This window comes from Gymnogyps californianus, chromosome 1 (assembly GCF_018139145.2).
Source record: "Gymnogyps californianus isolate 813 chromosome 1, ASM1813914v2, whole genome shotgun sequence".
Classification (NCBI taxonomy): Eukaryota; Metazoa; Chordata; class Aves; order Accipitriformes; family Cathartidae; genus Gymnogyps; species Gymnogyps californianus.
Genome location: NC_059471.1, coordinates 6,577,680 through 6,600,889, shown reverse-complemented (window position 1 = coordinate 6,600,889; position 23,210 = coordinate 6,577,680). Strand labels below are relative to the sequence as shown.

The following is a 23,210-nucleotide window of genomic DNA, read 5'->3' as shown; positions in this document are numbered from 1 at the left end:
AATCACGTACAGTGAGGAAAATTTTGGTGTCTCCACTTAACCCAATAGCTGAAACAAAACAAACAAAAAAACCCAAAACATAAAACCACCATATAGGCATCTGCTCTGCTAAGACTCAAGTTCAATTCCCTTCTTGAGCTGTCTAGATTTCAATTCATATCTTATAACTCCCAAGTTATACCACTTTCCACTATGTTAGGGTCTCATTTTCTTGTGTTAATACTTCTCACTCTAGACCAATATTTGATCACTGGAACAGAGCAACAAATGTGAAGTGTTCCCTCATTTGGCAAGTAATCTTAACTGAAATGCAAACGCTGAATATAAACATCTGTTAGACAGTTCCACAGGTAAGGCATTACCAAGGGGTGGATGAAAATGTTAGCAGAGACACAACTGTTTTCCACATAATGACACACAGTGCAGCAGCAGCTAACGCTGTCAACTGTCTTTAAGAATTTGGTGAAAAATTTCAAAGATCAGAAGTCAGCAAATTTGCACCAAATTGGTTAACGATCTGAAGTGATGGCGTTTATACCGATAGGAAGTTTGCTGCTAGACAAAAAACTCCCTCCTTCGATTTTGTGTTAGGAATACAGTTACAGCAAGCACTAGTGGTGGTGTAAAGTTTAATTTACTACTTCTAAAGAAATTTTACGGGTTCGGGATTAACTTCCCCCCACCCCCCAAAACAGCTAACACGATCTATGTAACCACATTGATTTTAAATAGTCCCATCACAGGTTCTGGCAAGGCACACATGCCCGCCACATCTTTCCTTTCCAGGAGGACATGGAAAAGTGTTGTGCAATAGGGAAAATAGGTGTTATTGAGGAAAAAACAAACAAACAAACAGACACTCCAGTTAAGTTAATGGAACATTTGACAGCAAATCTCAAATGAAGCAGAAACTGAATTTAGGCACACACTGCAGCAGCTGCAGAGTTTTCCATGGTCAGTTTTTATTGTGTCATTTGCTGAACTAAAAATTTCTTTTTAGCCTGGGTGGTTTGTGTGAAGTCTAACATGAAAGATTAGAATTACCTAATCTCTCTATATTAGATATTTTTTCTAGTAGTGTTGTTTTCCTCCAATTTCCATAACAGATCATCTTCCTACCCTGAACAGAAGGCAAGTCAAGATAGCCCCTTGTTTTCAAATGTCCAATATCAAGTATCAAGGAGAAGAGTTTTTCAGCTGGCTGCTGATGACAACAAATATTTTGGATTACGGTGGTTATTTTTTCCACTCACCTTGACAAGCTGATTACAAAGGTAACAAGCACTTAAGATATTTCTTATTCTAATTTTATCCAGTTTCAAAAATATATTTTTCAAAAAAACTTCCAAAACTTGAAATTACTTCACAAATACATACCAGTTTTATTTGAAAAGTTTATGAATTCTAGCAAAACCCCTTGAAAAAGTTTAGAGAACATTTAACAGGTACTCTTTTTCAATATTTAAACACTAGAGGATTTAGCTGTGCCATAAAAAACACAAGAAATCAGAAACACTAAAACAAGAACAAAATACAGAGGTCGGCTGTAAAATCTAATATTAAAATCTACTTCTACAGATTAACAGTGCTGATGACTGTGAACCCTGACACATTCAAATCTGATTCTACACATTCCAACCGACATTTTAAACCCAGATAACTTAATGCATGCAGATGGTAAATTTCTAAATAATTTCCCACCTCTTCCACAGGTGATGTCCTTATTTAAATATGGAAAATAGGATTAGAAAGTTCCCAGATGTAAATAAGTAATTTTCATTAGAGAACCAAACAATCTCTCTAAAAACAATAATCAAAGTAGTTTTGAACACAAATTCAAGAATGCAAAATTGATAATTTTTAAAAATTTATTTCTTCCTCAATGAGATACATTTGGTAACTGCAAATGAAGCCTGTGCCAAAACAAAGAACCCCAAATGGCATACTTAAGTGATTAAGCTAGAAAGAGAGTGATGTTAAATTTCAGTCTGAGCCAGTAAATGACATTTAATCTGACAGAAGAATATTATATAACCAGCATGTATTTGAAAACTGAGTGATACTTAAATGTTTTCACAATTACCAGAAAATACCTACATTTGCAGTTCAAAACAAAATATGCCAGAAACAATATTTGTTCTAAATTTAGTTTTGTTTCTCTTCTGAATAAACCCATTTGTACCAAACTGCTTTACTAGAAGGAATTTTCTACAGCAGACTTCCCGGTGGCTTCACTCAAGCCGCCTCAAAAGGGGGACAGGGAAATCTGGACCACACATTTCTTAGAATTAACAATAAAAATTCCAGCTGAAAATTCTTCCTCTGCATACAACATTATTCGAAGAGCTAGATACAGTGACTCAGGAAATAATTTATGGAAGAGTTAAAGAAATCTGAGAAGACCCACTCTGTTCAGGGCTTTCCATGTTTAAAAAGGAATGTGATTTAATCTTATTTATATTAGATAAGTAGGATAAAAAAGGCAGAAGGCAGGTTTAATATAATGTAGAATAACTTGTACTACAGCCAACAATTTATATTTTCATTTCATCAAGTTGCATCTTGTCTTCTTCTTCCAATTCAAATAAGACTATCATGTTCTCTCTCCTACCCAAAACTGCAATTTCTAATTGCAACTCTTCGAAACTACTTTAAATCTCTATCAGTAACCCTGTGAACTCAGTATTATTGCCTCAGGTATCTCTAACTGTCTAGATTTACGGCAACTCTTTGACTAACCTTTACTTCTTATGTTTGAGAACTGTAAAAAACAATTAAGATACATTCTGTGAAAAACAGAGTAAGAACAGGTTCAGCTGGACAACTGCTTCAACGAAGACTTCTCTGAGTAACATTAGGATTGTCTACCAAAACTCATCAGCAAACAAAGCATCAATAAACAAAACAGTAAAAGAAATTAAAAACAAGGGAAGTGCAACTCAAAAACCAATAAGCAAGTCACACTGATAAACAAGATTTCTTTTTTTTAATTTTTTTATCTTAATTCCCACATACAGGTAGGTGCCAAATTACCATTTTGATCCACCATTCATAATGATTATTCAAAGTTCTCCACAGTTACAAATACTGCGGAAATGACAAGTCTGGCTAAGCTACCTTTACAGAATCAATTTCTCAAGACATAGCAGAACATTGTTTCCCAAATCATTTCTTACCTTTAAACTTGCTGAGTACCCCCATCACACTTTAAAGGCTAACATTAAAATACTGCTAAATTTTGTCTCAAAAGCTCCAGCCACATATTGTAAATACAATACTCTAATTGCAACTACTTTCGTCTCATTAATCCAGAAACAGTTACAGGCACAATTACACAAGTGTTAAGTGTACCATGACGGCACATAAACAAGTTAGAGCAGTTTAGAAACTGAATATACCAACACCATGATCCTTCCTCTTATCTGCTCATCTAATCAGATACATTTCTCCTTGGAAAAAATGACAGTTTTAAGCTGTTCCATTCATCCTGCAAGCATCATCACATTACACTTTCAGACAAAAGGAGTTGCTGGTATTCTGTTAAACTCAGTTTAAGAAAGTAATCTGAATTGTCACATCATCATAGCAGAATAAATAAAATAAGTTATATATATTTAGGATCACTGAGTTATAAAATAATTCATGTTGGGCAGAACCTCTGGAAGTCATCTACTCTAATCCCATATCTGAAATGGGTCCATTTAGACCAACCAGGTTTGCTAAACTCTGCTCAGCTACTGCATAGTCTTGACTAAACTTATAGGTTGTTGGAGCCTGGATCCCTCTGAGGAACAAATTCTCAAAGACATCCAATTGTGGAACCAGTATCAGTGACAACCAGCTTTTTCAGTTTTACGACTCTTTGTCTCCCTTTTTGTATAAGGAAAAGGCTATCAAGCTCACGACTGAACAAACTTGGAGCTAATGGATCTGGCTTATGTGGCTACTGCTACAAGCTAACTCATTCCTTCGTTCCCCCAACATTTCTACTCTTCAAGTTGAATACAAACCACAGCTTAATTCACCTAGATCTTGATGCAAGTTTAACACATCATCACGTAAGTTAGTTTTTTAGACCAACACAAATTCATAAGAACAGGTGAGGACGGTTACATGAACAGTCTAGGAGAACCATCGATGGGGAAGCAAGAGTGAGCCTTAAATTACACTTTCCTTCTGACTCTCTCAGCTAACTACCCTTTATATTATTTCAAACACCAGCTACTTTATTTTCAAAGTCCCTCATAACCTAGGTTCAGCCTACCATATCTCAATCGCTATCAAATCACAGAAATCAATAAAATTTGGAAAGGACCTCAGTTAACATGTAATTCCCCTGCTTCATCTTAGACATAATTACCCAAAGGGTATGTTTTCATGACAGCTCACTGACACAAAACAGGGTGGTCCCATTCCCGTCTCTACCTGCTAACAGCCACACACTTCCATTGCTTATGTTATGCCAGCACTGTTGTACCTCTCTCCGAACCATATTAATTGCTCAGAAAAGAAAAAAAAAAACCTAACTTAAGTGGTGGTGGGTGGGATGACAGGGAACAATACACGAGGGAACGCAACCCCGCATAGTTTTTCCATTGTCCTACAAGATAAAAAATGGCTCACAGAAGACCAAAACTGGCAAAAGCCCCTACAGAAGAGGAGATTATGACATGCAAAAGAAGAGGAAAAAGGGAAGTGGACAAGTCCTCCCACTTTCAGCAACAATGAGCTATTATATTACTCAACTGTCCAACTACAGTCATCCGCTGTTCTCCAAAGATGTCTGCCTTGGCCTTCAGTGGTTACTCCACATGTCCATAATTCCAAGTTTCCTTAGACCTACCTTATATCCCAAAAGCCTGATGTTATGGTGCAGATTAAAAAAGGAACTTCCTCTTGTCCTTCTCAGTGGAGACAGAATATCTGCCCTCTGCATAAAAGCCATCAACACAATGGCAAAACGCTATTCTCTTATCTACTTTCTTAACAAAATAAATATTTTTCTTTCAATATTTCCTAATTTTCCAGTCTTCTTAAATCAGTTGATCTCCTCTGGATTCTCTACAGTTTCACTAATATATTTTAAAAAAAAAAATAGTGTCCCAAGCTGGATACTGAAGCTCCCCAGCACCAAATATAATGGAAACAACTTTCTGGCTCAGAATACATTCTTCTATAGACAGATGGAAGGACGTCCATCTTTCCTGCAGCCTCACATTGGTGGTTTATAATGAAAATGAAATGAGCCAAAGCCTTTTGTAGTGCTCCCGCACTTTCAGATAATCCTTTTATACTCAACTTTGACACTTTCCTAACCCATTTAGAACTTTGCACTTGCAAGCATTCAAGGAGTACTACTCCAATTTATCAGCGTAACTTTGTCTTCTAATCTTGGTCAGAAGAGCAGCTGCAAACATTCCCAGCACAATGCTATTCTCTGTTAACACATGGTGTATTCCAACATACTATTATGTTGGAATAACATATTAATAAAAAGCATCATTAGAACCAGATACGGACATATTCTCCACTTTAAATATCCTCCAATTTGATGGCAAAATGATGTAAGCAGCCTGTATTGAAGCAGTTCTCCCATGCACTACTTAGTTTGAGAGTCATGCAGAAAAAACACGTGAAAAAACACGCTTGTTACCTGCACCGATCAAGATCAGTTGTTGTAACAGGAGAGAATTATCCTTGTTAAAATCTTAAAATATTACTCAATACAAAAGTATCTAAAAGATATTAGATATCTGTCTAAAGATTAATTTTCCAGGTCCTCTCCTCTCCCTACAATTCCATTTTGTCTGCTGTGCTTCAGTATTCACATTTTCTTACACAGCTGCCAAAAATTTAAGGGATTATTTAAGCTAGAATAAGAAATTTCATTTTAGAAGATGTTTACCAGGTCCTGCCAATTTGAATTCAACTAATGTAAGCAAATATTCCTTAGCACAGTTTTCATTTAAAAAAAAGCATTCCTTTCCTCTTGTAAAGAATAACTGTACTAAATATCTGGTCACAATTACCTCTCTTGTGAAGCTTAAAGAAAAAAGGCCTGTTAATGTTTGAGCCATCCCAGTATAATTTTCACCCCTTTTAGACAGGCATGTTTTTAAGTTAATTATTATGAAATTAAAGGTTATGGATCTCTGGAGTGGATGCAGCACACTGGCAAAAAATTCTTTAGATTAATAACCATCAGTGATTCCACATCTTTCTGCAAAAGAAGTGTTCTGACACAATGAGCTACGTCTCCACTAGGGATTTTTGCTGGTGTTTTTCTCATCACAGCTTTCTTGGTATGCCATTTTAAAGAGTTATAAGCTCTTTCCAGGACAAAAACCCCCACATTTTTATTACAAATCCAGCATGCAGAGACAGTTTTTAAGCACATCTATATAGTGATGTTGTTTATATACGGTGAAGTCATGCTCAATGAATATAAGCTAAAAAGTCCAAAGAAAAGGAGTCCACAGCTATACTGGGCACAAAACGTGAACAGCGATCCCCAACTAATGGTCATACCAGTGGAGGTTTCTGTCAGCTCAGCCTACACCAGATAATCCATGGCTCACTAGAACTGTCTTGGCTGAGGATGTGAAAGCCTGACTTTGAATTCTTTCATACTTCAAAGCGATAACATTGTTCTTCTACATACCACGGTAGCAGTTTGAAAGACCTCTCAAAAATTACAATCTCCCACATGCAACACTATTATTTAACTGAAACATGTATACCAAGTTTAACAAATTTAAACTAGGGGGGGACCTATCAGCATGAATGATCCAGGTCACAAAGATAAACAATTTTCTGCCAAACACTGTTGTCAAACTTTTCTTCCTGCACACCATGTATACATTGTTTGCAATTTTCAAAAAGTTTGTGAACTTCTAATTGCCTGTATTTCATATGAAGAAGAGATGGATGTATAAGATTACTTATACAGGTAAGATTTTTCTCCCCCTCTAATTTAAGTAACACTTCTTATGACAGCTTTTCAGGTAGCAAAGTATTCTTCTTCTGCTAAAGCATTATCCTTGCAAAGTTCCAAGTTTTATCAACACTGCATTACTCTTAAGAGAAGACTTTAAGTTCTTCCTCTAAACCAGACAACAAATCAACTAATGCTTCAGCACCCTAAGGCTGAGAAATATGCAAGACATGCTAAAACTACTGAACACTTTTGCTCTACATTCAATTCCTATAGTACCTTTTAAAAGCATCTTATCATGAAATCTAGTCCAAAATAAGTATTAGCTCCCACACATACACTAGCACATTATTCCCACTGAAAAATATCTGTAAACTTAGAGCCTTGATCCTATCTTTACAAACGTGCTTAATAATGAGCCTATGAATCATATTCTAAAGGTGATTCTTGATTACAAGATGAAAAATGCCTGTATCAGCCAACTAACATGACAATTCTTGCACAAGCAGTACATTCAATCTGAGTATTTAACCCATTGGCCTGTTTAAACCAGGGAGAAACAAATATTCTTTTTCACTGATCATATGCTAGTTTCAATGCATTCATGAATAAAATTATGCACAGTTATTTGTTCAACATTAAGTCAGTATTTTCAGAACACACAACTGCAAACACTTAAGGATGCATCCACTTCTTTAGGTTCTAACGAGCTAGAAAGCAGGTACATACCTTAAGGGTTCTGTATGAGCAGCGCTGTTTGAGACTACATTAGGACAGGTGGCCGGGCAGGCTTTGATTTTGAATGACAGCCATCTGATTCAATATTGAAATAAATATTTAAGTTTAATATATTAGAGTATAATATTAAATTACTATATTAAATATTATAATAAATATTTAAGTAACCAATATAATATTTATAGTGTGGATAGTCATACACAGTGGATGGATGGAAGCACAGTGAGCTGCATTAGGTGGAATGTTTCTATTTTGATGAAGACTAATTACTTCGACAATTGTATAGCTTTAACACCACTTTTATCTCCTACTGCAAACATGAAGCTATTTCAAGCAAACAGTCTGCATACGTGCAAGTTTATCCTGTAATTTTACCTTAAGGTGCACTGAGAAGGCACATAACATGGTTTATAGATAGCTGAGAGAGATCAGTATGTGACGCCAAAGACACTGACCCTCAGGTCTCTTCATCACCATGTACACATTGAATATGTTATCATGCTGTTCTCTATGTTTCTCTCTGACAAGAATAGTGCCCAAGCCATCTGCCTTTGCATACTGCAAATTTTTGGTTATAGTATGCACTTATAGCCCTTTCCTTCTGCTCCAAAGGAACTTAGTCTGTAAATACTCCATAGCTGTTACACCTCCATACAATAAAAAGAAGTTGTGCTAATGGACGTGTGCTAAAAACAAGACTTGTGAAACACCTGTACAAGCCGCTGTTGTACTGCCAATAGCATGCAACCAATCCTTGCAGATTGCTCTGGAATACCTCCTAGACTCATGCAAAGTACTAACAAACGCCCTTACCTGGCAGCTTGCTAGCAGTGGTACAGTAACATTATTATAGCCCAGCCTATTGGAACACAGAAACCATTTTGTCAACAGCAGACACTGCAGAACAAAAAATCCTCAATGAGCACAACTCTACAGTTGTTTTGCAGCAAGACGGCTTTTTTTTTTTTTTGAAGAAGGTGGGCCTTCAACGTAACTAGAGTTCACTTCAGTATCTAACCCTCCTCAGTCCTGCAAAGAACTCCTGATCTCAACTAGTGGGAGAAAGTCCCATAGTTGTTGATGCCACCGTTTGTGATAAAGCTAAATGGCCTGTCTTCAAAGCTTCCAGTCCCAGAGCTCACCTGGTCCATATGGGATTCAGATCAAACCTGTCAGAAAGTGTACCCAAAGGCAGCCAAAGTGCCTATGCCACCTTCCAACATCTGTGACTTCCTTAATCCTGCATTACAGAAAAACAAACAGAGAAAACACACCTGACATCATGCACAGCACATTTTGTCAGTGAACACCTCTAGCACAGTTTCTAAATCTAAATATATGTATCTTCTAAATATACAAAGTATTCACATAAGTGTAATTTAGGTGTTCCTTAGATGTTTAACTTCCACATCACTTTATTCTAAAAGATGCATCAGAAAGTAATTTTGTAGTAGTGGTGTACCATTATTCTACAGCGCAGTGAAACTGAAACCACCATCAAGCGTTAACACCAGTCTGACCTCCTGCCACCACACCTCACTAAACAGATTTTCAAGCCAAAAAAATTCTCACGATCTTTGTTATTTTAGAACTAATCATACACATGTAATTCACATTTTTTCCCTTTGAACGGCAGTGCTGCATCTTTAATTAGACAGTTTAATAGACAAAACCAAAGAAATAACCAAAGCCGCCTGATCTGAGGTTTTCCTACTTCAATACTTGTCTCATTTCACTAGCTCAAAAGTCTTACTCTAGCAAAGTTGTTTGTAGTATCTGTTATTCTCTCCCATTTTAAAATAAGACTTTGGAAATTAGATTTCCTTCTAAACAGAATCTAATTCAGAGCAAGAATAGCACATTTTTCCTGAATGCCTTTGGGAGCTGTCAGGAAACGTATTAGAGTTAAAGGAGTTATGCCTCTGTACTCGCCTACCTCTATCAGTGCTGAAACTGCAGATGAAGATGTGTATATCCACCTCAACACAGCGAAGTCTTCTGGTCGGACTACGACCTCCTCTACATCAAAGGTCTTCCAGTTTCTGGAAAGCACTCATGTCAAAACACATCTCCTACTATGCAGCCTCCCAGACTGTGTAATGTCTGCAGCACACTAATGGTACTGTTGTCCCCAGCAAACCAGAAATTATATAGGACAATAAATTCAATGTAATTGTAAAAACATTTAAATGCACGGTAGGACATATTTCTTGGCAGATACCGTCCTCTACAGCTTCACCTACAGTAAAGGGCTGTCTGGTTAATTACTGGCAAAAAAAACCCCAGACATATCATTTTGTGGAAATACGCCTTCTTTTGTCAAGAGTTCATGCTAGCTTGTTGTACAAAATAAGCTGCACTGTCAAAGAGATTCTAACGGTGCAACAGTATCTATTATAGGCCCTGCAGTATATTGGTTAAAAAAACCAATACACCACATTTAACTGCTTTTTCCTATATTCACACAGAGTAGCAAAAATTGGGAGTTTAACCTGATAAAGGGAAAAATCTGGGAAACTTTTGCACCTAACACCAAAGAAGTTTAAGCCATATCCTAAAAGGGTATGATTATTAAATCATGCTCTTCCAACACCATAAAGATGCAAAAATGATTTGAAGTAATTTGAGTTCATTTTAATATAGGAAGTATCAAAAGCCCAGTACATAAGTGGTGCATTTTCTGGCACATAAGAAACAGAAGGAAGTCCAAATTATTTAGATTTTTTTGTTTTTAATTAGTACTATTTATTACAAGACAGTGCTATATGCTTTTCCTTATAAATAGCACGATGTTCACCCACTGGAGTAAAACTCCTCAGATAGTAGGCTTCAGCCCAGATTCTTACTATGAATAAACTTTACACACATCATGCCACAATCCAGCTATGCAAAATTTCCTATTCTGTGTGGAAAAATCTGTGTATCTTACTTTTCTGTTGATCTCTCAGGAAATACCTACAGCAGTGCCCTGTCAGATGATCGCTTACTGTTTTAGCTGACTAAACGGAGCTTAACAGGTCTTAATGAAAACTGTAGCTCTGATTGAAGAGCTTATAAACCATGACATAAGTAGCCCAACAAAAGTGGGAAAAGGGGAAAAGGGGGGAAAATAAGGCAAAGTCAAGAAAATCAGGCTGCTAATAAGCAACAAAACACAGATTTCATGGGGGAGTTTTGCTGAGGAACGCATTTTTTTTTCTGTAGTTTCTATAAAAGAAGCTGGTCAACCCCAAACTAGTAACCCTCAAGATTTTACCATAAGAGTTCTCTCCCCACTGACAATGCAGGGGCAACAAAAACACTTGCCCAAAGCTTGCTGCAAAGCTTTCCTTACCAAATCTCAGTTAACAGACCAAGGAGGCAAGCAATTTAAATTATTTGCCTATCTTATCATACAAAGCGTTTTCTTAAAGAAAAAAAATTCCTAACAAATTATGCCATTGTGCAAAGCAGCAAATCCTCAAACTTCAAATATTTATCATTGAATGAAAAATCAAATACCAACCTTCTCCTACAAAGTGACTGGCAGAAAATCACACAAGACAGCACAGGTTTACACAGTCGGGTACTTGGGCTAGTATCTCAGAGATCAAACAGGCTAAGTTTTGTAGTCCCTGATGTTATACAAAACAGTTTGAATACACAGTTTTGCAGAATGTGTCTGAGATTTATCTTTCTCTATGCTGAAAAACTGAAAGAAAAATAGTCGGCTTCGTAACAAAGCATGCGGACTGAGATGATAGTATAAAGTCTGAAATGAATTCTAGACATGAAATTATGAAATTGTGTTGCTTTCCTTCTATTCCTTGCTCTTTCCCCTAAATCTCACAAGTGATTTCTTTATGTGAAAGGCCTTCTACATACCAGCCATCTCTATATGACTTCTGTCTACTCTTAAGTGGGACTAATCTTCAGTTTTCCCAGAAGGAACAGGAGAAAGCAGCATAACAAAAAACATGAAGCTGCTCCTTCCATGCTAACATATTTGGTGACATCAAAAGTCTAGTAATTTTCGTTAAAAAAGTGTCACCACTTTCTAAATTACCATTTTTTTTCTAAGCAACTAAAATTCAAGATACCTGGGATCTAGCATACTTCTTGCAGCCATTTTAATGTAAGCCCCATCAATTCCATATCATCTCTTTCACATTTTGCACTTAAAGTGAACTTGTTAAAGGAGATTTGTCACTAACAGCCACTTTCATACCTTTTCTTTTGGCCAAAAAAGGATCAGATTTTGACATGAAATATTAGCAAACTGGATAAAACAGAGCACCGGAGCTCAAAGGAAAAAAAAAAATTAAAAAAAATCACTTCTCCCCCATCAAAACACAGGTATGTTCACAGAACTGTTTCAACTGACACTCATGTACTGTAAGTGTGCAGCTCTTCCCATGAAGGGAGGCAGTCAAGTAAAGGAACAGCTAAAATCCTCCATGCTATTAATAGAAATGTTAGAAATGCCTGCCTAATTTAGCTTTTACTTCCTTCTTTAATTTAGAATAACATCTCCCATGAGATATTTGGAGCTCCCTGAGCAAGCAAAACTCATCCTAGCTGATCCCAAGTACAGCTTCAACGCACATTTGAATAGCACCCTTTTACAAGGGCACAACAGCTAAAGGATCAAAACCATCCTTTACAGCCCATGTCAAAGCTGCTCAGAGCGAAAGTTTTAAAATATACTGTGACACAGGTTAGGGTGGAGCAGGAATGGTCTTCACTGAACATGGAGAGTGAAAATGAAGTTGTATTTTCCAGCACCATACATTAAGCTTTACTTATTTTCAGTAGATAAAGCAAAGGACCTTACAAAGGGGAACTCACCCTCTTACAACAATGCTGTTATGTCTGAGTTTCATAAATCCAGATCAGCTCTTCCCATCATCCCCCAGTTTTAGACATCGTTCATGAGCACTTTATTAGTGACCATGTGGTTATCAAGTTTCACAAAGTTAAGAGCAAACATGGAGCTTCAAACCTGTAAGTTTGAAACTGGACCGGTAAGGGAAGTTGTACACAGAAAGAACTCCTCCGTATCCCACAGCTTTCAGACAGGAATTTCTGTATTTACCATGCACAAAGACAGGTCCCTATCACAAACAGCCTCTAAGATAAACTAAAGCCAAGCGCAGAAGTAAATAACATCTGCCTTTTGGTCCTCAGTAAAAGGAAAGATGACTTCAGCCAGATTCTATCTTTAAAATGGAATTGTTTCATAAAGAAAAGCTCTAACAATGCAAAATATAGTTATTCCATTTGCTTCAAAGTAAGATTTGTTCACTGGTTAAAACCTCAGAGAGCTAAAAAGAATATGGAGCTATAGTAAAACTAGGTGTTATAACATCTTGTGTCAGCCCTACTACATACCAAGAGGCTGACCACATTCCGCTCTACAAAGGCTCCTCATTAACAGTTTAAAATAAGGACAAAAGTATCTCTTCTAATGCACCGTATTTTACTCACAGATAATTAAATCTGAAGAAAGTCTCCTCATAAAATAACTGTGTGTAAACAAAAAGCAAAAAAACAACAAAACAAAACAGAAAATCAGCCCCTGGAAATGCAAGAGCTTCAAATTCATAACAATGCAATTCCAAACATCAGAGGTTGAACTAACTGTGCTGTTCCCTGGTATTTGAGAACTAACACAAAAGCTCCTCTGGATTTCCATCCACTTACATGCCAAATTCAGCACTGAAACAAACTACAAGTATTCCATATTTTTAATGCAAAGTAATCTGCTAGGAAGTTTACTTAATTTATGTTTTAGCTTCAATTACATTTGATAGGCTTAATGATGCTACTGTTGTGGCAAAGCATTCCAATTGAACAGGTCTGGAAGAAAGTTTGAGCTAGCTCTCTATTAACTATCATGAACTTAAATATAAAAGTCTGTATCCAGACCATCATTTTCCCCCAAAGCACAACGTAGTGTGCTAGTCCCTGTGTTCCAAACAGTTTACAGCTAGGAGTTGTGCATCTTGAGCTTTTCCACCAGACAGCTAATCAAATGCAGCAAGTTACTATGCATTTCATATCCTTATTATAAATAACTACAGCTCAGGAATGCAAAAATATTCATATTTGGTTTCCATTGACTTTTCTTTCATTCCTATGATTAAAATCCATTTCATGTGTATTTTTGATACTCTAAATTTTGTTCTGCAATGCTGTACTGTGACACTCATGACTGAAATGCAAGCACTCCAGGGAGAAATAACTCCTATTGAATTTAACACAGGTTATTGATAAGTTACAGAAAATTTTCTTAAAAGGATAATAAATCCAAATTCAGTAATTTGAATAAAAACCAGCTAATTAGAGCATGTCTATATCAATGAAAGCAAAGTGACATGGACTGTCACCCTAAGAATTAATTCAAAATTAAAATTTACCTAAGGATTACAGTCTATTTCTAAATAGTAAACAAACTCGGTTTGTCAAGAGGACAAAAGAACACAAGGATGTTGTTCAGAAAGGCATTTTTTCCTGTTTATCTGCACCTATGATTTGAACAGCACTAGTTGTAGCTCATGATGAGTAAGAAGTAATTGCAAGTAAAACACCTGAATTTCACCCCTAAAACTTACAAATTGACATAATCACTTATGTAAATATTAAACTTAAGTACCTCTTGTAAGACAGAAGAAAAAGATGAAGACTTTTCAGGAGTAAGCTAGACTCTATGAAGCTAGCTTTACATCAACACAGAAATGAAGAATTGCTTTGTGAACTACAGCTGTATGTAGCTGCTATACGTAATGAAGTAAATATTCCTAACAGACTGATTTTTAAATGAAAGTTATTTTTAATCTCTTCATAACAGTATATTTGCTAAATAATGAACACCAATGGTTTCTGGCAAATAGAAAAAGGGACAGGCAATTAAATCCAATCAAATTACACCACCATTCTCAGTATGGTGACTTAACCATCACAATAGTTTAAATAACTTTTAACATTTCATATCAAAATGAGGTCAGGTCAAGAATACACAGAGTTGTGGATCAGAAAAATTCATAAAGTTGGAAATAGGTTGCAATGATGGCTGCAACTATGATGGCAATACTGGGGGGGGGCGCAGGGAAGGGAAGTGGATAAATCAAATTCAAGTGTGACCCGATTTCCAATTAAATATCAACCCATTTGTCAGCAAGAGCGGAGATATCAGCTAAATAAACCAAGTGCGACCGCAAACAAATGTAGGTAAAATGCTGATGTGATTTCTGAACATAGGGGGCGAAGGGGTGAAAAGAGGGACAACAACACTACGTAACAAAACTAAACCCAAAACAAAAAAGCACACACCTGAAAAGCAAGAGACAGGTACAGAAAAATGGCCATATCGCATTACAGCTCATTATCCACCCCAAAAGAATCCAAACATCGCCAAGAGCAAAGCAAGTTACAAGCAGCCCATAAGAATACCAAAGAACATGAAGACACCTACTTCTACCTTTTGATAGCCAAGACACTCAACCTTCTGATTTGGCAGATAGAGCAACAAATCACATTGCTCCTCTGAGTGGATTTACTGCCAGATTAAAGGCATAGAAAAATCTAAAAAAAAAAAAAAAAAAAAATTTAAAACATGTTTACTTCTGTTTGTAACCTTAGTTTAGTCTAAAACTTTGTATGTTATCCACTCTGGATCTTGAAATCCAGTTTACTATTGTAATTTTAGAAACTTATGCCACGCAACTGAATACCAGTGGGTTGTTTTTGTTTTGTTGGGGTTTTTTTTGAACAAAACTATAATTGAGGAATGATATGAATTTCATTATCACCTTTTTCAACAGGATAAACAAAAAAATCAGTTTTTACAAGCTATTAATGTGGAAAAACTTTTTTTATACACTAAATATTTGTCTAGGAAACAGTGTTATTAAGGATTCATAATTTGTGCTTTAAATTGTATTAAATGAACTATTAAAAATTGACAAAAGTTACAAACAATAGAGATACTTTGTTGATGTCATAGTACACGGTTGGCAACTGGAATAGCTGAGCTACATGCTATTGCAAGTACCATATGTAGAGTAAATATGTGAAATACCAGAGCAGTTTCAACCTGTGCAAACTTATCACTTCCTACATAAGCAAAAGAATCACTGCTGCTAGAATGGCATCGCTGCTAGAGCATACGGATGTTGTGACTGAAGGACTGCTTGCTTGGGAAGAAGCAATAAAGAACATTAAGTGAAGATTTCAAAAGTGTCTTTTCAGGAGAAAGGGAAAAAGGGGTTGATGTGGAGAGCTCTTCCTCAGTAAACTAACATAGGTCTGAAGGAAATTATATAGGAGAGCTCAGAATAAGTATAAAACCCACCTTTTGTATTTTTTATTTTATAGACCATGTATATGTCATGACATGAATTAAAATAAAACCACAGGATTTCCCTTTATGCCACCACTGTTCAGTAAATTTTCTGATGCTCCATGCTAAGAATTGAGACTCCCAAGTTAAATTTTGGTGTAGATCTTGTTATTTTACACCCTCTGTTTTGAGGTAAAACTTACAAAAGCCTAATTCACTCATGTTTAATACTGCAAATGATCCAGATAAGCTTTACTTTAATAAAGCTCCTTTAGCAAAATAACACAGGAGATGTTTAGTCACAATCAGAAAATCCAGTGTATTTGTTAAGTCTTTATGAAACGCTTAACTTCCTTAAGTTATTTTCACACAAATACAGCTTATTTCCCTAATTTCTCAAACCTCAATACCTGATTTGTCACATATAACTTGGATTTGCCATTAGTAGACTTGAGAGTACCACGAGTTAGCACTGAATTTATGAACATTATTTTGAGGTTTAGAAACTACCAGCTAATTGATAAAGCTCTGATGCAAAGCTAGGGGTGAAATCCAAAGTACAACAGTATTTCTACTTCGAGTTTAGAAGGATACTTAGTTAACAAAAGTTCGTACCCTGCCTGCTCACGATCACATTTCACAATGGAGAAAACAGCTAGAAGAGCAAGAAAAATACAAAAACCAACAATTTTATATCAACATCAGCTTCTTTCCTTTCCACTTGGTTGCAGCTTTTTGGCCAGTTATTTCTTGTTTACTTCTAATCCGGTGCAGACGTAATCAGTAATAAAATCTCTCTCCTACCTAAGCCTTTGCAAGATAACATTCAGCTCCAAATTACAACTACTTCTAGCATTAAGACTTCAACCAGCAGGAAATCTAAATGGTTAAACTCAAATACTGACGGACAAAAAACCCCAGTTCTTTGACACAAGGAAAAGTTTTCATTGCTGCAGCAGAAGAGTTTGCTAAAGTACTCAGAAGTAAGAACACATACTTGAGATTATCGTTTTATACTTGTATTATGAACTATTTGGAAATGTTTAATAACTGTCCCACTACAGGACTTCAAGATTTTATAAACAAGTCATTTACAATACTTACCTGACTTCTTCTGTCATGCTTGAGGAACCACTTCTGCACGTTTTACAGAAAATAAAAGTGCGCATATCCGACCAGTAGTAGACCAGTGGGCTAATTTTAAAGAAGTAATTGATGTTTGAGAATTAGTGAATGGAAAGATTTTAAAGATATTGAGAAACTTTAAATTTAAAGAAGGCTGTTAAAAAAATTAAGCTTTCAAATACAAAAGGTGTGTCTGCTTCAGAAAATGTGTTGCATTTTCCAGGGAGAGCAAGATGTCAGTAACATTTTATAAGTGAACTTTCCCAACATCATCAGTAGCTTAGTGATCATGTACTTTACATAAGGCAACATACACAAAGCAAAAAAGGGAAGCTTTAAATTCCATGTTGGATAAGTCATCTCTTTTGTATTATTATGCAAACTAGTGTTACTTTGTGAGCCAAGTCACTAGGAACAGCTTAAAACTTTCACATCTACAGATCAAAAACTGACCTCAGGATTAGGAACTAAAGACTGAAATAGATCATTAGGTCACAGGCTGAACTGCAAAAGAATGCCTCTTCCAAGCATCACTTTTAGAAGATATGAGAGATGACGGCACCATTAAAAAGAAAAAAAAAAAGATTAAAAAAAAAATCACAACTAGAGCTATAGCCCAAAGTTACATGACACCTGAATAACCACAGCTGATGGGAGACAATGGCAGTATGAAGATTCACAGTAAGCTGACTGCAGGTGTCCTACAGCTTCTCCTCCTTAGTTCCTGCCTCTTACTTCATCCGAAGTAGAATACTGCTTCAGGCTAAGTAAAATAAAACAACAGCTGCAGAACTAAATGGCTATTCTTTCTGCAAATGAGCAGCTGTGGTAGAAAATTGGCCCTCTGGCAGTCTAGAGCAGTATCATAGTTCTTGTACTCTACTAAAAGGCACAAACAAATATTCCAAAGGAATTCTAGTAAGAAGTTAGGAAAAGTTGGCTAAGGAAGAAATGATAAAGGAATCATGGAAGAACTCAGAGAGAAAAATGAATACTTCAAAAGAAAGTTGTAATAATGCAATTATCTGTATTTGAAATAATTGCAGTTACACAGAACAGTTCTAAGCAAAAATAACAATAGATTGCCTCCGGAAATTTAAGTCAACTATAAAATGGGAAGCAAAGCCACGAGAAACTTCAGGTAATCCTGCCAAAACCAGAAAGAAAATATGAATTTGGTGAAGTACTACAATACCATAAAAGGAACGTGGATAATCTATTTCTATTGGAGAACACAGTAGTATCCACAGACATCAGGAGTTAACTCACCGCATCACTGAAACAACCCACTTACACTTCAGTATGTAAAGGCAGGCAAGCACTTAAAATGCTTTACTACAAATCTCTTGTGAGATACAAGGAAAGGCAATGATCCTCGTCCCTCAGTTCTGCAAGACACCCTCTGCGTACTGTCTCATTTGGAAATGGAAGCTGTCCCCAGCACAGACATAAAGCAAGTCTTTGGCTGGACTTTTATTTGTACTAATAGTAGCCTCTAGAAAAAAACAAAACAGCTGACACCAGGGACATGGGAAATAAGTTCCCAACAAGCTCAATTAAGTTTACTTTCACTTACATAGCTTCTCACAAACATCTACACAACACAGGGCAGAGTGCTGGTTTACCATCTTCCTTAAAAACACAGACTTTTCTTCACAATAAGAAGTCAAGGAAGTTACACTCTGGCATAACTATAGAGAGATTTCCTGTTAAGAATGGATAATTACAGCATTGCAACTTCCTTCCAAGCCATCCATCCACATTCTCCTTTAAAGAGCACTACTCCATTAGCTACAAGCAGATAGGGTTACTATGCCATACTCATTCAAGAACCCAACCCTAAATGTGTTTCACATCAAAGCTGTTTTAACTACACTCCACAACATGCACACGTACACACTTTTATGCTACTGAGATATCACTGCTACAGCAGTTTCACTGAACTGACCTAGTGAAACTTCTGACTTGGCATTAACTATGTATCTTCTGGTTTTCCTAATATGAATTATCCACCATACATACATATGCAAGCACACACACTCCTCCTATTAGAATCACGTAAAAAAAGAGTGAAACCTGGCAACAAGTTTCCAGCACCTAAAGCACTTGTTCTTAGCACCACTATACAGTACCGAACACAGCAACCAAAAGCTAAACACAAAAAAGGGTTGTATAAATCTCAGTGTACACATTAAATCCACGAACCAGTTTTGAGCTATCGCTGCTCAGAGGTGTGAAAACTAGGACAAAGTCCTAGTGAAACTAGGTTTTCTGTAAAAGAAATTTCATGAACTATGCTTTGAGGGTTTCAAGACTATTAAACCTGTCTGATTACTGTAAAACAAGTAATCCATCATTACAAAAGCAGCACCTAGATTACAAAACAGAGAATCCTTATCCCAGCTGTAAGACTGGACCTCCAAAACAGGAGAAAAAGCATATCCTGAGTGCAAGAGCATGACCATTAGATGATTGTTGCTACCTATCATAAGCCATGTCCACTTGTAAATTAGAATTGTAATTCTTTCTTCCTCAAACCCAACAAGCAACTAAGTTTTGTAACAGAAGAAAAAGAATGTTCTTTGGAGTAGATTATATTTTTATCATTATTGGCTAAGAATGCCTTTTTACATTCTTTGATTATTAAGGTAACGGTCACTGAGGGAAATACAGAGGGAATATACAAGCCTAGGATGGGGAGCACTTCAGTTTTGGAACTCCATAGACAGTCAACGGCAAGATAAATAAGGATAGGAATAATCATGTGCACGGGTACCTATGTTGGATTTCCCACATTTGTACGAGTTAACATGAGGCTGAGCTACTTAAATGTGTTCATGATGGCTCAGGCTTAATAAAAAATTTCAGAAACCAGACAGTCAGAGATATTGAGATCTGTGCAAGCAACACAAATACCACATTAACAAGAATGTATGTCATGGTCACAGAAAATGCTACAAAACTAAGACTTCATATCAGAACAGTATTAGAAAACTCAGCTCATCAACTCATCCAGGACACAACCTTTAACAAAGTAAGTTTTAACTGTCATTATCACAAAAAGCACTAACTAGAAAAACATTTAAGAAGCATGCCACCTATGAAGGCTGGTATATTAATTGTCATTCACAGTGAGATGTCAGTTCATAGGACTTACCTAGTGGTTAACTGTTTGTTGTAAAAGGAAGATATGTGCAAATAATTCAGAGGTGGGGCTTGAGTCACAGCTTGTGCAAAAAGCATTCATTTTTAAACATATAACCATAAACGGTATGAACAAAGAAAACTTTCAAAATACGAAACTGTGTGTCATTTCCTGATGCCAGGAACAGAGACTCCTAACAAACATATTAGGGGCAGCATGCAAAACTTATCTACCCATAATCTATTTTAACCACTAAAAAAAGTGACTAGTAGTAAAACCAATTAAAAAACCAAGTTTGCTTTGCTCTGATAAAAGAATTCTCTGAGAAAGAGGCAGGAACTGGGACTTTTGACAGTCTAGAGTAGACAAGAGAAATACAGAAATGGTCTCCTCATCCAGCAACTACCAGATAGCTTTCTAAGGAAGTTCAAGCATCCTTCTACAGCAGCATCCTATAGGTCTCAATTAGGATGGCCCCTAGCAACTGTGTTCAGAACACCACCCTTGTATACACACGCCAGTCTGAAGAGCAGTTGTCTGGTCAGTTTGATGTTCTTTTTCATAAAGCTTATACCATGAAATAATTCAGCTGCTAAATGCCCTATTACTGTAACTGTACTTTTAGCACTATTCCAGGCTAAACCTGACAAAGTTTTTTTTCCAGAAAGCCTCCCTTCTGTTGTGTGAAATCCAGTACACCACGACTTCATACATAAGCCATATGACAAGGTGTTTTCTCTACCTGAGACTAAGTTACTTAAAGCCCAAAGATTTCCTCAGCCTTCTGACACCCTGGGCTGACCAAAAATAATAAAGCTGCTACTCAGTTTTCAGGCAAGAGATGAAATGGAAGAGGAAACACCAGAAAGAAACTGAGGCAGCTGTTCTGGGGCTACCCTAAAAAATTGATCACATCCCTCTTGGGTACTCAAAGAACAAGAATTTCTTAAACCTTTAAGTCAGACATGTTTTGGTGGAAGGAAGAAATAACTACAGTACAATTAATCCTAGTACTATCATCTGGTCTCCTCGTTTGGATATGGAGCAACTCAGAAGGCACAAATTCAAGACACATGAAGACCCAACCTTCTCCTCACAGACGTGGGTGGGAGGAAAGGAGAAAGCACGCATACAGAAGGCATAGCCACACATCTCTCTCCAGTATCTTTCGTTACATATTGGGGGAAGTGAAGGGGGGGGAGAGGAGGGGAGAGAAGGGTCCTTAAAAGGCCTAGAATAAATAGATGCAAGATAATCAGGTATTCAAGCCAAGAACATCCTCAGTCCTGTGACCTTACAGCTTAGTGGGGGACACACTAATAGGAACTTCAGTGCTCATCATTCTCTTCATAATCACCTGGATGGAACAGAGTTGATAGAAAACCTTTTAAGCCTTCCCACCTTGGATCTGTTTTTAATAGAAGCTGAAAAATGGCCAGTCCCTGTACGGGATGTTAAGCTCAGGTACTGACGGTCTAAAGAATTCCTCTGAGGCCCATCTTCCCAAGTGAAGGAGACAGACTAGAAAGGTAAGACTAACAAGAACACCCTTACTGAGAGAGATCAGCCCCTCAAGCACTCATTTCACATATTCTTCTTTGTGGAAGAATTACAAGAATGATAGAGAAGCTGCTTTTTTTTTTTTTTCCTAGTAGACTATCTGGGAAAGAATTAAGATAACTGATCAGCTATTCCATCTTAAAACTCCTGCACCTCCTCTACAGAATAGGGGAGTGCTGCCCTAGCAAAATACAAATGAGATCAATTAGTAAGAAAATTACAGCCCATTCCTCTGCTTGGCCTTCGTGGTTCTCTCTCTCCAAGGGTTATGGGACAAGTCCTGTCCTTCAGGAGCTCACATTCTCCAGGGCCCTGTGCATAGGGAAGAGCTACTAAGGCCCCTTCTGGAGAGCAGATACACCGAACTGCCGCTCCAAGCTCTCCATCGCCACGTCCCCGATCCCACCCCCCCACCCCCTCCAGGAGAATGTCCTATGCTGAAACACACAGAGCTCCTCCGCCTGAAGAGGCTTCACGTCCCTGCGAGGCCGATGGGAAAGGAGGCAGCCCCACAGCCGCTCCACAGGAGCCCGGGACAGGGGGGAGCCCGGCGGGACGCGCGGGGAAAGCCCTTCGGCCGCCATCCCTCCCCGGTACTCACAGTCCAGGTGCTTCTTCTTGGGCCCCATGACCTCGTGGGTCGTGGCCTTGCAGACGGTCTTCGAGACCGCCGAGCCGGTCACGCTGTGCTGCGCCGCCGTGATGCGGTCGGTGAGGCTTTGGCCGGACATGGCGGGTTGCTGGCGGCGCTGGAACCGAGAGCGGCTCCGCTCCCTCCTCAGGGGCCGGGACGGGAGGACTAGCCAGGGGATGGAGCTGCACGGACTCTTCACCCCGCCGTGCCGCAGGCGGCCCCCGCTCCGCCCTCAGGGACGGACCTGTCACCCGAGCAGGGACCCCTCCTCCTCCCACCCCCCTCCCCCAGCCGCCGTCCCCTCCCCCTGCGCGCCTTCCGCTCGGCCGGGGACAGGGGACACACGCTGGGCGCCGCAGGAAAATGGCGGCGGCGGAGCTCCTCCTCGGATCTTTCCGGGCCGCCCGCATCACGTGACACACACCCCCCCCTCCTCCTCCCCGGCGCCCCGCCCACGTGACACGCACCGCCCCTCCTCGCCGGCGCGCCCCGCGCGAAGCTCCTCGGTGCAACAAGGCCGGGAAGGAGAGGGGGGGGGGATATGTCACGTGGCGCGGCGCGCGCCCCTGCGCGGGTGTGGCGGGCTGGGACCGTTGCGGGGCCAGCGTCGGGGCGGGAGCTGGCGACAGCTCCGTCCCCTCAGCGCCGAGGGCCTCGGAGGGGGCGAAGGGGAGGAGGACAGGCACGGCCCGCCGAAGCTGGGCGATGCCGGAGGGGGGGGGGGGCTGGTATCGCTTCCCCCTGGGCGGGCAGC

The 23,210-nt window shown here is 38.4% G+C and overlaps 1 protein-coding gene across 4 annotated transcripts in view; it reads right to left on the bottom strand.

Moving 5' to 3' along the window:
• Positions 1-22,673, bottom strand: part of PICALM (phosphatidylinositol binding clathrin assembly protein) — a 72,171-nt gene extending 49,498 nt beyond the window's left edge. Inside the window, exon 1 of one of the 4 annotated variants that reach the window (XM_050903465.1) lies at positions 22,424-22,673. In XM_050903465.1, the coding sequence (XP_050759422.1) occupies positions 22,424-22,553 (130 nt within the window). In that variant the 5' untranslated portion in view covers positions 22,554-22,673. The remainder of the gene's footprint in view (positions 1-22,423) is intronic. The other 3 variants (XM_050903473.1, XM_050903486.1, XM_050903480.1) reach the window with 3 other exon arrangements.
• Positions 22,674-23,210: the final 537 nt, after the last annotated feature.